The following is a 14,663-nucleotide window of genomic DNA, read 5'->3' on the forward strand; positions in this document are numbered from 1 at the left end:
AAGGCTGCTTCTCTGGAGAAGCATTCCTGAGTAGCCAGTGTGAAAGTATAAAGACTTTAGCATTAGGTTGCTTTTTAATTATAGATAGATAGATAGATGTTATATTATATTATGTTGTATATTGTTTCAGCTTACGATTTCAAAGCAGTTTGGCATCTCCCCTCATTAATGCAACTCATCTGTAACTTATAGTCTTAGAGAGTTGTTTGGGGCACTATGATCACATAGCTAGTCTATGTCAAAGGAAGACTTGAACCCAGGTCAAGAATATAATACAGAATGGCTCTCTGTCTACTGTCCCACATGTACAAATTAAATGTTGGTACGTCAAGTAAGTCATTGTGATGTATTTATTACCCACGTGACTGAGCAAGTTATCTAAACTTTCACAGCTTCACTTTCCTCATTTGTATGATCACGATTCCTTACCTACCTCACAGCCTTGTTGGGAGGTTCAACTGTGATAAAATTGTATATATGCTTTGGAAATTTGATATACACAACAAATGTGTAGGGTAGTGTTAACATTGCTGCTGTTGTTAGCAAAATGAGCATCAGACCAGAAATCCAGAGACTATTTTCATTGGAAGCTAGGTGTTTTTTCTAGGTAACCAAAGCAGGGAAATACTATAGATACACCCGTTCCTGACTAGGTAAGTTACCTCTGAATGGAGGTATTACAGTGAAAGAAACTATAAAGCTAATCATGATTGTGATGAAGCCCCATCCAAGTTTATAAAACTTGTCAAAGTTCGTATTGAGATAGTTCTCTACAAATTGAAATCAGTTCTGAAAACTTTTCCAAAGAAGAGATGCAAAAATCTACAATCTATACAAAAACTTGAACAGTGCAACCAACATCGTGCTAAAAGGTAACTAAGTCACGTTGCCTGAATTTTTTTTTTAACTCTTCTGAAGTCAAAGTGCTGTTTCATGAATTAGAACCATATGGTATTACTGAAACAGTACAGGTATGAAAGTCACAGGCTTTTGTGTCAAAGATGATCTTGGGAGCGCAATGATGCCTTACTTTTATATACAGGCTTGCTTTTTCAACATCATTTATTCTCCTAGTGTTGCTGGGTGAATCATGCATGACTATAAGAATGAAAAACAGTGGAGAAGTACATGAAGGAGGTGAGTAGTATGTTGCCTGTTACACATGAAGAACTGCGCAAAAGAAGAGAAGTAAAGGATACCTTGAGGGACATTTAGGACTAGAAAAGGAAGCAGGCTGGTCGTGTGGCAAGAGTAAGGGATAAACTATGGGCAGCCCACATGCTCCAGTGGTATTCATTCAATGTTTAGAATCTCAGAGATAATCCCTGGGCATATTGGGTAGAGGATTTATGGGAGGACATGAACAAGAGTTGTGTGCGTAGGATGGGAAGGCATGGATGTGGTGAGACTTATGTCACTAAGAGGAGTTCTAACATTGATGAGCACCCACATCCACTGGAGAGCCAAAGCCTTAAAGTCTTCATATATCACTTGCAAAGAAAGAAAGAAAAGCATTGTGTATCATTAGTAAAAAAAAAAAAAAATGCACACATGTTAAAAGTACTTTGAAACTCACCCTCACTTTACAACCAGAAAATTTTAAAATATAGTAAAAGCTAGAAATAATGAATATTGAAGTTTCCATAAGAATTTCCCGTTCTGGGAATGTACACACCAATGTACTGCTGCTAGAACTTTGAATTGATCCAAACTTGTGGAAAAGTATTTGGAATTATGCTATAAATATCATTAAACTATTTATTCCTTTTAGATCTTAAATTCTAGTGTATGCTCCAAGGAAGGCAAGGGTGTAAAGAAAAGTGCTCCATTTACTATAACATTCATGGCAGCAATTTTCTTTCTTTTTTTGGTAGTAGCAAAAAATTGGAAACAAATAAGTGTCCATCAATTGATTAGTAGTTGAACAAATTGGGGCTGTTGGTGGTGTAGTGGATAGAGGGCTGAGGCTTGAATCAGGAAGACTTATCTTCCTGAGTTCAAATCTGGCCTCAGACACTTACTAGCTGTGTGACCCTTTCCAAATCACTTAACCCTGTTTTCATCATTTATTAATGAGTTGGATAAGTTGGGTAAATGAGTTGGAGAAAGAAATGGAAAACCATTCCAGTATCTTTGCAAAAAACTCAAGCAAATAAAAAACCAAAAAACAATGAAATGGGGTCACAAAGAATTGGACATGACAGAAAAATGACTGAATCCTGAACAAATCATGGTATATAAATATATTAGAATACAATTGTACTATAAGAGACAAAAAAAAATGAGGAATTAAAGGAAACACAGGAAGATGTGCATAAACGGATGCAGCTCAAAGAAATTAGAACCAGGAAAAAATATAAATAATAACCTCAGTAATATAAATTTAAGTAGCACCAAAGTACATCACAAATTGTAGGCAATGATCAGTCTTGATGCCAATGGACAAATGACAAAACACACTTCCCTCCTCTTCTAGTGGAAGGGTAGGGGATTATGGAGGAAGAATGTTATATATGTTGCCAGATGTAAGTGCTTTGCTTTGTTTTAAAAATGTTTCTATGAGGAGAGTTATTGACACATGAATCTGGCATAGAAAACAAATGAAGAATTCTTTTTTTAAGAAAAAGAAATTCATTCTAGTAATTGATGAGGTATGATGGAGAGGAACACTAATCTAAAAGTTAGAAGACATGAATTTCAATCTCATTTATGCTTTCAACTGGCAGGGAAACACTAGGAAAATTGAATAAAATTTTTGTGAGTTAATTTTCTCAGTTATGGGAGTTGAAGCTGATGATTTCTAAGGTCCTTTCAGACACCATCATTCTATATTTCCCACCAACTATCATAATTTCCATTATGGAATCAGATTTTAGAACCAGATGGGACTTTAGAAGGGATCATATAACTAGAATAATATGCAGAAATTATCTATTAATACGGCTCCAGAAATAACAGACAATATATCAATGTAAGTAGTTGGACTGGGAATAGGAACAGCTTCTAGTCGAGGCCTCAGCTTCTACCAAAGGGGAATTCCCATTACTGGATTGTTAAATTGAATTGGTTACAGGACTACCTGTTGTCCAACTCTATTATTTTGCAGGTGAAGAAAATGAGAGGTTGGCACTTGCCCAAAGTCATAAAAATAATTCCAGAGACAAGACTAAAACCCAACAACTTATTCAAAGTTTATTTCCATCATACCTGGGTGCGATTATTTCTGACTTCAATTGGGAATCATACCTAATATTTCAATTTATTATTTTTTAACTTTTATTCCATATTTTCTAATTTATTTGTACATTGGCTAATGTTTACTTGATATAACTTCCCAGGCTGGACCAGCTCAGTTATTGATAAGTAAATCATCTTTTGCACATGAGAGACAGTGTCAAATATGTCACTCATATGGCAAGAGTGAGGACTCCTGCTTCATTGATATGCATGGAATGTCAAGAAACCTACTGGAAGGGCCCCATCATTATGGATGAACCATCTTTGAAGGACTAATGCCCATAGACAAAAGAAACACTAGATCAGAAAACACAGCTAGTTTGTGATCCTCATTACTGGAGGCACAAGATCACAGATCCATCCAAGTGTCACAGATCTCTTTAATACATCAGTCAAAGGGACAACTGATTTAAAGTTTGTTCTAGTTTTAGTTTTCAGTTTTATTTTTACATCACAGTAAAGAGTTCTTTCTATTTAACATCTGTAATATCAACAGATATTTAGAGAAAATCCAGAAAGCAAGTATTACTTAGCACTCTGAAAGAAAAAGAAAAGGAAAAAGAAATTTGTGAAGGTTTCCATAAATTAATACAGAGGGCAAAGTAAGCAGAACCAAGAAAACAATTTTCACAGCGATCACAATCATGTAAGGGGAAACAATCCTGAAAAATATCAAAAAGTGTGTGTGATGTGCACTGTAACTTGTCCTGACTTCAGAGGATTCATAGTGAAAACAAGCTTCTGCCACTCAGCAGAGAGGTAACAGTATAAAAAGAGAGATGGCTCATGTGTAGGTTTGATTTACTTGTCTATCCTGTGTTACAATGGTAATGGCAGAAATTGATTAGTCTCAGTGGTGTGAGGGGAAAGGAGAATTAATTTTTTTGAGTTTATTTTAAAAAATAAGAAACAAACTCTCACACAACTTTTTCTTAAGTGATCTTACAGTTTGGTATGGTGATTAAACCCTGACAAATGCTTATGCAAGCAAAAAAAATCAGAGTCACAGAAACAAATGCTAACTGTTCTTTTCAAAATGTATCAACATGGAGGAATTTCTGTATTTAGTTTCCAGGAGGCTGTGAATGTATTGTTCTCGTTTTAGGGATGAGCTAATTATTACAGAAGGCTCAAGCCTTGCCTCCCTTCGCAGAGTTTCTTGGGAGCTTCTGGCTACATTGACATAACTTCCTGGTCCAAAAGGGGTCCCACCCAGATGTGCTCAGTGCCCTTCCAGCTTGGTGGGGAGGCAAAAGCTATGACAGTCATCACATCCTGACCTGCTAAATAGATGGGCTTCCATATGGACAGGCAGGACATCTGTTGAAGACTCAAAAAAGAAAGTTTTTGTCACCAAAGTCTTTGACACTGTCAAATACTTCAACAGCAGAAACACATATAACTTTATCAGAAGAAAATTACATGAACAAATGTATTAAAATGTGCTTTACTACTGTACTCTGAGGACTATTTTTTGTCTAACCTGCAGCTGAAACTTTTTATATTTGTTGTCCCCTCCCATTGGAATGTAAATTCTTTGAAAATAGAAATTGTTTTGGTTTTCTATCTGTATGCTCAGAACTTAACACACTGCTCTGTACATAGTAAGTAATTAATAAATTTTTCATTCATTCATCTCTCTCATTTCTTTCATTTCCAAACCTTTCATCTTCACTGGCTATCCCACATGCCTGGATTTCTCTCCTTCCTCATCTCAATTTCTTGGCCTGCCCTAGCCTTCTTCAAGTGTCAGCTAAAATTCCATTTTCTTCAAGAAGCCTTTCCTAATCCCTCTTAATGATAAATGTATCCTGTCTGTGTTTTATTTGTATGTAATGCTTTGCATGGTGTCTCGTATAAAATAGTGAGATCCTTGAAAGTAGGGACTCTTTAAATTTCTTTGTATCCCTAATACTTAGCCCAGTGCCTGGCACATAGTAGGTATTTAAAAAGTGTTTGTTGACTTATTAAAAGTACCTACTTTGTGCCAAGCACTGCCCTAGGAATCATAGAACCAGAGAGTTTCAGACACACTCGAATAATGTTTTGTTTCTTTTCTATACTGAGATGAAAACAGTTTGAGTCAGTTGTATGGGCCGGATCTGTACAAAATTTAAAAAAAGAAACAATTGTGAGAAATATTCATTTTGGATCAGAATGATAACATTAGAAAAATTCACAAAATATAAATTTAGACCAAAAAATTCACTAATATTTGCCATTTTCCCCTTTGCTTCAGTTTCATTGAGGAGTAAAACAAGTACATTCATATGATTGTCTGTATTCCCACAGAAATATAATATATGAATAAGCAATTTTCTAAGCATGCTTTGAAGACAATATTTTGTTCATTTTTCAGAATACTAAAAGGATACATATTAAACATGAATTCTTGATCAGTATTTGTGACTTGCAATAATCTCTGTTATACTCCAAATATTATTTCTTTAGATTCCAGTTTTGTTAGCAATCCAGTCACGGTAGAAAGTCAGTCTGGTGTAGACACCTTGCTTGTTCATTTTACCACATTCTTCTCCCCAGCTCACTACTCCAATAAGGTACCAAATACCTCTAGAATGAAGTGAAACTAATGGTCCACCAGAGTCTTTCTAAAGGAAGGAAAAAAAATGTTTATCATGCCATATCTATTTATTATTATGCTTTCCTTCTAATCTGATTCTTGTATATGTCCATATATTTATACATAATTTTACCCATAAGAATGTTAGCACCTTGAGGGGAGGGACTGTTTTTGTGTTTTGTGATCTTTTTGTATCTACAGAAATTAATGCATTGTACGAATTTGAAAAATGCTTATTGATGGATGGATGGATGAATGGAAATCAACAAATTTCTTTTATACAACATTTCCATGGAGCTGCCTAGTTGCCTAGATATCCAAGGAAAACAACAACACTCATCTCAATTCACTCTTCACACTTTTATTCTTCCTTGACATCTGCCATGCTCACCTGTGAACACTCTTCCTTCCTCTCTCTGCTTCCCCCATGCCTGGTTTCAGCTGCCCCTTTGTGCATTACCTTCCTTCAATTGAATATAATTTTCTTGAGGATAGAGATTGTCTTGTTTGCTTGTATTTGCATTTTAGACCTACCTTACAGGCATCAATTTTTCCACTCATATATCCTGCACATAACATGGAGTTTTTAATCAAACCAGAATATGCCTCTGGGGCACTGCAAATATCTGTATCAATGATTTGTACAGTGGCTTGTCGAAGTATCACTGGGAAACTTCCTGGAAACAACAAATGATGCTCTTAGTAAGCTACTCTGTAAGAGACATAGGAGGAGAAAGAAAACATATAGTTGTATTTCACTACTCTTGATCTCTTCTTGGGATGATTTAAATCTTGCATGGTCACCAAGATCCCTTCAAGATGAGATATCAAGCAATGGAAGAGTGAATTATATTTGCTACTCTTACATGCTAGGCCTTTGTCTCACTCCTCATATCTCTGGGTCAGAAATTAACTAGATTCCAAGTGCCCATCAAAGTCTCTAGACAAGGTGTGAGGAACCTGCAGTCTTAAGGTGATATGTGACCCTCTAGGTCCTCAAGTGTGACCCTTTGTGAAGTTTGGATTCAGGTGAAGGGCCATGCTTGAGGAATTAGAGGGCCGTAGGTGACCTCAAGACTGCAGGCTCCCCACTCCTTCTCTAGACCCTAGGGTTGTTTCAGATCCAGTTTCTGGATCTACTATCAAACTATAAGGCTTTTAAGTATTCTTAGGCATGAGTTTCTTTTTTGAAGGGGAGGAGTTCAGGGGTAGGGGTAGCAATAATACCCAGGGCAAGTGAGTGATCTTCAGAAGGTCTTTGACACTTAGACAATACCTGGCACATTGGTAGGCACTGAATAAACGCTTGTTGACTGGCTAATTCTTTCTCCTAGTGCTTTCTAACTTCATGGTGTTACAAGGGCCAATTTCCAAATACTACCATTGAACTTTTGACTGGTAGGAACTTTGGCATAGACAGGTAATTAGCACTTTCACTGGAGTTGCTTCCCACTCCCACAGAGCATCTGCTCAGATTTTCAGATTGTGCTCACAGATGCCAACCCCATTTGTACTGACTTACTGAATTGTACTTGGAACTGTCCAGCACCAGGAATTGGGAAACAGGAAATTCTTTTGATTACCCTTGCATGACACTCAACAGTCTTCTTTGTGGCACCTTGCATGAGGCCATTTAGTTTTCAGTGAAGAACTTACCATTCATAGAAGATATTCCCCATCCTGTAACAACAGCCATATCACCTGCTGAAAAACTCTGAGTGGCTTCAGGAAGACAAATGGCACGAATGTCTTTCATGAAAGGGACTTCTTTAGTAAGTTGTACCAAAGCAATGTCATCACTCTGTTTAGGAGGTTGATAATCTTCATGAACAATGATGGTTTTAATATTTCGTTTCATGTAGGAATGATTTACCAGATTTCCAAAAGTGACAGTCCAACTTTTGGTGTCTTTAATCCTAAGGACAAAGTTTAATTTGGATATCTTCAGCCTCCATGTCAAAGTGGTGCTCCTTGGATTTATTATTTCATTACATTAAGATTTTTTCAGGTAATCTATTATGTCCAGTTTTCACACCAATTTGCCTCAATCTAGCTTTCTAGTTCTATTTCCCACGTGCCACACAAAAACTCAGTTCCAACCAGAACTCCTGCCAAAGTGGAGTGTTTACTATCCCCGTTATTTTGTACTTTCCCATCTGTAGTCTAACTTAAATTGAATTCTGTATACATAAATAGCAGTGAGGAAGTGGTGACCCCATTTAACAGGGGAGATTTGAGCTAGAAGATTAGAGATAGGAGCATTGTAAGGCAATAGGGAATTAGACACTGGTAAGCATAATAGACTCTAGCCTATAGTTACTATGGCAGACATTACACTAGTGCCCCTTGTAAAGGTGAAACCAAGCAACATAGTATCCATATAGGAATTAGAACTATTCACTACCTATATTGGTTAGGTTGTCCATATGTAATACCAATTAACAGAACTTGAATTGAGTCTTTCTTTTTTAATTACTTGAGAGATTCAAAAGTCTCCTTTGCACTAAAGATACAGTGATAAGAGAACTCCCTTAAGAGTCAAGGGACCTGTGTTCAAATCCTATCTGCCACTAACTAGCCATGTGAAACTCAGGTAATTCACTTCAGTTTTCTGGTCCTCAACATTTTCATTTGTATAATCAGGAGATTGAACTACAATGATTTTCCAGTTCTGAATCTATTATTTTCCTCACTTTTGGGGGGACTAGACCTGAGATTTCATTGGTATAAGGAATTTACAGTGAGGAAACTTCCTCTACCAATGTAGATTGGTAGCCACTCTGCAACTGGTAGCCTTAAGTGTTGTCTGGGTCAATGAGATGTTAAGCAATTTGCCCAGGGTCACATAGTGCGTGTCAGAGGTGTGACTTGAACTTGGTTCTTCCTGACTCCAAGGCTATATGTGGAGAAATAACCTTGAATTTCATGTGTCTCTGGAGATCTTCCAATATGTGCTCTAATTTCCAAAGGCCAATCTGTATTCATCCTTTGCTATACTCATTGTGATCAAGTTGTCCACTCCATTAGAATGTAAGCTTTTAGAAAACATGGACTGTTTCTACTTTTTCTTTGCATCCCCAGAGTGTACAACATATAGTAAGCTCTCAATAAGTTCTTGTTGATTGACTGTTTGAAAAGTAATAGCTTCAGATCTACAATTCACATGTGTTGTCATTGCATTATTTCAGTCATATCCGATTCTTTGTGACTTGGGGTTTTCTTGGCAAAGATATTGGGATCGTTTGCCATTTACTTCTCCAGGTCATTTTATAGATGGGAAACTGAGATGAACAGGGTTAAGTGACTTGACTAGGGTAGTATAGCTAGAAAGTGTCTGAGATCAGATTTGAACTCAGGTTTTCCTGACTACAGAGCTATTGCACTATCTGCTGTGTCACCTAGATATTCTCATCTTGCATTTAGCGATAATGATAAAAGGTCACATTTATATAGACAGCATTTTCTTCTAATAACCCTGTGAGGATGCTAGGCAAGTCCTTGTATCCCCATTTTATGGCTAGGTAAACTGGGGCTCTGAGATAGTAAATGATTTGTCTTAACTCAAAAAGCTAGTAAGTGATGAGTCAGAACTTGAAACCAACTTGCATGACTCCAAGTCCAATGCTCTTTAATCTGTACCAGACTGTCTTACTCCTTGCTCTTTATCTCAGTTGGTAAACTTACCTCTTAAAACAATGAGCTGCAGACACCAGCCACTCATTGCTGATCAGAGATGCCCCACACTTGTGCCTATCATTCAGTTTTAGACTGGCTTGCCATGGCCATTCTCTTCTCTTGGAAGGCTTTCCTCCTACGATTCTGTTATTTCTTACGATTAGGTCATTTGACAACAGTCTTCGTCGTCTCCTGCAGCCTGTCAGAAAGAGTTGTCAGTTTATGAATACTAAGAATGAGAGTGCTAAGTATGGTGATAAACCACTGTTTCCATTGACTGGAAGACAGATCCAGATGTAAATATAAACAGGGCTGTCAAAACATCAATAAGTGACATTTTTCATCAGGGATCCCAGTCTCCCATTCTATTTTGTTTTCCCTACTTAATAGAATTTTCATCCTCCCCTTTGGTAACCATTAACCTCCTGAATTCTCTTTTTTCTCCTTTCCTCATCAGAATTAGCTCACAATGAACTCATACACATTAAGGTTTGATCAGACTCACAAGAGGAATTGGTGGGCACACTGAATATGGTGGAAACCTTGGGAGGTAATAGCCTGTCATTTGACAATCACAAGGAGAGGAGAGTCAGGCCTAATTTGAAATATAGCCTAGACTTTAGGAGAAGAGATTTCAAAGAGGAAACTCCCATAGGCTGAGATTCTACAAAGAAACTTGGATCATCAGATATTAAAGACTTTTAAGAGTGAAATTTTGGTGATATAAACTGAGGTGCTCAGGTTATTTTTAATGACCTTCCATAAAAGTGGCACCCAGAACTAAACACAATACTTTAGAAGTCCTCTGACCAGGAGAAAGTACAGTGAGATCATGGATTCCCTTTCTAAGGACACTGTTTCTATTAATGTAATCTGAGATTACATTAGCTCTTTTGGCTCCCAAGACATAACTGCTTTTTTCACACACATTCATGTGTGTGTGCATATATATGTATACATATATATGCACACACACACATACATATATATATAAAACTTTATTATTCAAATAGCTTTGCACAGAGTTGAATAAAGAGACCAGTGTGGCTACATAGCAAACTAACTCACCAACTGCTTCAGACTTAATAAAGGACACGTATGAGGGTGGAAGTAAGGGTAGTTAGGTGAAGACTCATCCAAAGAATATCCTAAGGAAGGCTAATATCCATTATCCATTGAGTCCAATAGCCACTGTCTTGTAATAAATATTAATGAGGATAATATTAGCTTTTAAAGCTATATTTGGAGCAAGAGGAAGATCAAGAAAAAGAAACAGAATGCTTGGCTTAAAGTGGATGGCTAAATGAAAACAGACGATAAAGAAAAGGAAAGAGTAGCCAACTGCTAACTTGCTTCATTTTCCCCCTACCAAATATGATATTTAAATAAGAAAGAATAAAACAAAAATGTCTAGCAGGAATTAAAACTAACAATATGTGAGGAGGTAGTAAGGAAAATACAGTGAGTTTAGGAAGCCCTCAACCTGGATGAACTATAATCAGGACACTGAGGGCGCTTTCTGATTGACTTGCTGATACGATTGCTGGACTGCTCTCAGGGGTGCTTGAGGAACTCTGGTGAGAAAAAATGATATCTTGGATCTAGAGATAAATACCGACCTAATTTTGAAATGGGAAAGAATTGGTTTCTTCAAACAATAGCCCACTGCACTTGGCACTGATTCACAGTAAAATTTTAAACATTGTTATTGGAAGGCAAGGCAACAAGGGTGCAAATGTTTACTACGGACCAGACACTGTGACGAGCACAAGAGATGAAAACACAAGCCAAAAGAAATCTAACCCTTACTCCTAAGTTTGTGTTCATCCTTCATTGCCAAAGAAGACCATGCCATCAGAGAAATGATGACATGACTTGTACTTGACTTTGTTTTGGGTGAAGGAAGGCTGTGCAGGTCACCAGCCTCACTTCTCCTCCAGAGCCAGCTGAATCCAGTGACCAGATATTCATCAGGATGACTGGAGATAACCCAGGATGCACTGAGAGACATTGACCCCTTTAGGCCAAGGTCTTTGCAGGTACTCACTCAGGGTGAGGCAACACCCATTCATTGAATAGGCCTGTTTAATAAGTAGCCAGGGCATGGCCCCTTTAATGAGGCCCAGAAAAACAAAGACATCAGGCTGGAAGGGAATTAGCAATAGTTATTATTAATAATCACTCTAAAACCAGGAGGGTCCAGAGGAGCCCTTAGGCAGGGGCCCATTGGCGTCCCAGCTTCAGAGTGCAATAGGTTTAAGGTTTTGGGGAGAACAGAGGAGGGGAGAGGAGAGGGTCAGAAGGGAAGTGAAGAGAGGGGAGTAGAAAGAGGGGAGAGGATAGGAACTAGCCAGTAAAACCCAGTCAAGTAGGTATCTCTAAGTAGCTTATATTCCAATGGGGGAAGATACACAAAAGGACATTGGCTAAGCATTTTGAAAGGAAAGAAATAATTGTGAAAAGCCCACAGACATTCACTAAGTCACATCAGACTCACTTTTCTTTTTTTTTGGAGGGGGGATAGGGGATAGGACTACTAGTCTAGTAGATCAGAGGAATGCTGGTGGCATATATTTAAATCTATTCTTTGTGGTTAAGATGAACAAATATGCGCAAGATGATAGTGAAGTGACTTCTGAATCTATTGTCTTGATTGACCTGATAAAAATAGAAAATGAACTTGAACAATGATAAATATGAGATCTTACACATGGGCTAAGAATATCAGCTACATAATTACAAAACAAAGAAGCAACAGATGCTTAAAAAAACCACAGAGAAGAGTTGGAATGGAATCAGTGGTGTGTTATGGCAAACAGAAGTGCTAAGGGGACCTTTGACTATAATGGTAAAAGCATAGTGCTGCAAGGGAGTCATTAAGAGCTCCTCCTTCATCCCTCCTGCTCACTTAGCATCTTGAGCATCACACTGCGTTCTGTGTACCACATTTTAGAGAGGACGTTAAAAAGTTGGAGTACATTTACAGGAGTGTGACCAAGCTGATGAGAAGAAAGCAACTATGCTACATGAAGGTTGGTTGAACAATGTTGAAAATGAAACAGTGACCTCAAGGGGATAAAGGATTACCCTAAAATGGGTGTTCATAAGTTGACGTAATCATTTACATCAGCCTGTAAAGTTGGCTATTATTTCATGTACATTAATCTTCTCTCCTCAACTAGATTGTAAATTACTTGAGAATTTATAGAACAGTATAGATGTACAATAGTTACTGACTCCTCTAAAGAGATAAGAAAGGTTCAATTCACACAGCAGATATTTAAATATTTAGTAACAGAAATGCTAAGAAATATAAAACACTAAGGTTTTTAACTGATTTCCCGCCTCTCCCCCCCCACCCCCCCCCACGGATTTTAACCTTAGAATCAACTGTGTATGTGAATGAGCTATGGAAAACCATGAGTCATCAAAAACCATTATATTAAAGCCCAAACTAATGGTACCTTGACACAAAATCCTAGCTCTTTTTAACTCCAGTGACAAATAGATTGACAAAAAATTTTGCCTTTATAACCTGACTTCTCCAAGTTATTTCTTGAAGCTGATTCTAATTTCATGATTATTGTCTATGATCTTCTCCTCTATCCAGCCCACCTCCACTCTCTGGCTGCTGGGCATTGTTAGAAAAAATTATAAACCTTCATTGACTAGTTGCACTAGAAATGGTTACCATTTAGCCACTCTTGGGCTCTTGTTGGTGTTACATACTTCACTACTTGGTGAACACAGAGTCCACAGTTTCAAACATTTTTCATTCTTCTCAAGTCCTCAACTGTGGTATCAGTCTCTTCCCACTCAAGCCAATGGTTTTATCTCTTAAGGGAGTGTTTTAAGGAAGCAAGACCCCTTTCATCCTTTATACAAACATACTTGGTGCATTTAGTATAGGAAACATTACCACATATTTCAAGATATGATGCATTTTAAGATTTGGAGGGATGGTGGGAGATGTGCTGAATATATCTCTGTGTGTATATTTTTACACATAATGCATTTTTTCATTGTAATATTTCTCAACTTACAGTTGAAAACAAGCTTTTCAGCATCTTCTTTACTGATTTCTGGAATAAGAAAAAAGTAAAGCATAAAAGTTAGCAAGAAGATGATATCTGACCAACAGGCTGAAGTCCGTTAAGAAAACAAAGCCATAACTAGGGTGGGGTAGATAGGATTTTGTCTCTGGCATCAACCTCCAGCAGGAGGGTATACTTTCTCCCCATAGTGCACTGGACACCAGGGTCCCCAACCTTGCAAGTCTTCTGCTGGCTTTCCCTTTTTAGAGAATTGGGAAAAATATGGTCCAGGATATGATAAGACCCACATCAAAACTGAGGAAAGCAAGAAGTATAGACTATCTCTCAGCATGGCTGCACCATGGTCAGACTTGCTCTCCTAGAACTGCTTAGACTCTCCACTCTTTACTCAACTGCCTCCTCCAACCCTTTGCTCCACTGAATTTCCCCCAGGGGCCAGAATTCCTAGTTATGGCTCTGACAAGAATTTTAACATATTTTTGGAGCCCAGATTTGTACAGACATCATTCAGTCTAATCATTCAGTTGATTATATTAACTGGGGTCTCTTACTTCTTTTCGATTTAATAACAATATTCTATCTTGTTATATAATGATGAATACACATCCATCGATAAGCCATTCTCCTACGCTACCAACAAAACAGGACAGGATATAAAAGTCAAATTAATCAGTTCGACTATATGTGACTTGATTTGGTGAAATGTTCAAAGTTAAAGGAACCTATAATTAACATAGAAAGTTCTCTGAGATCCCTGCCAGCTCTATAGTCATAATCTTATGAGTATGACTGGTGTGGGGTGTCAATTACTTTTAGATTTTGTTTCTTTCCTAATCGCTATTATTACAGATAATTGAGAACTGATTAAATATTAGGAAAGCATTTCACTTATTGCAAAAGGTTTTATTTCATTTTTTCAATAAAAGGAAGGTGAGAGGGTGCCAAAATGAATGCTTGTTAATAGAAAAATACTTTAAAATATATTAAATAAAGCCACAATTTAATCCACAGAACGAGAAGACTATGTTTTTGTACAAGAAGAAGGATTTGCTGTGATCTCCTTGTTAAAAATGCATCACTCTCTTTTTATGAATTACCAAGCTTAGTTCTTTCTT

At 37.4% G+C, this 14,663-nt stretch overlaps 1 protein-coding gene across 1 annotated transcript; it reads right to left on the reverse strand.

Annotated features, from left to right (window-relative positions):
* Positions 1 to 3,605: 3,605 nt before the first annotated feature.
* On the reverse strand, positions 3,606 to 14,443 carry LOC140511739 (transmembrane protease serine 11B-like protein). The gene is made up of 5 exons (XM_072620914.1): positions 13,537 to 14,443; positions 9,503 to 9,692; positions 7,475 to 7,734; positions 6,353 to 6,495; positions 3,606 to 5,846 (listed from the first exon to the last, which is right to left on the reverse strand). Exons 1-5 carry the CDS (start codon positions 13,598 to 13,600, stop codon positions 5,685 to 5,687), a joined length of 819 nt encoding a protein of 272 aa, XP_072477015.1. The 5' UTR covers positions 13,601 to 14,443; the 3' UTR covers positions 3,606 to 5,684.
* Between the last annotated feature and the right edge of the window lie 220 nt (positions 14,444 to 14,663).

Source organism: Notamacropus eugenii, chromosome 6, assembly GCF_028372415.1.
Source record: "Notamacropus eugenii isolate mMacEug1 chromosome 6, mMacEug1.pri_v2, whole genome shotgun sequence".
Taxonomy (NCBI): domain Eukaryota; kingdom Metazoa; phylum Chordata; class Mammalia; order Diprotodontia; family Macropodidae; genus Notamacropus; species Notamacropus eugenii.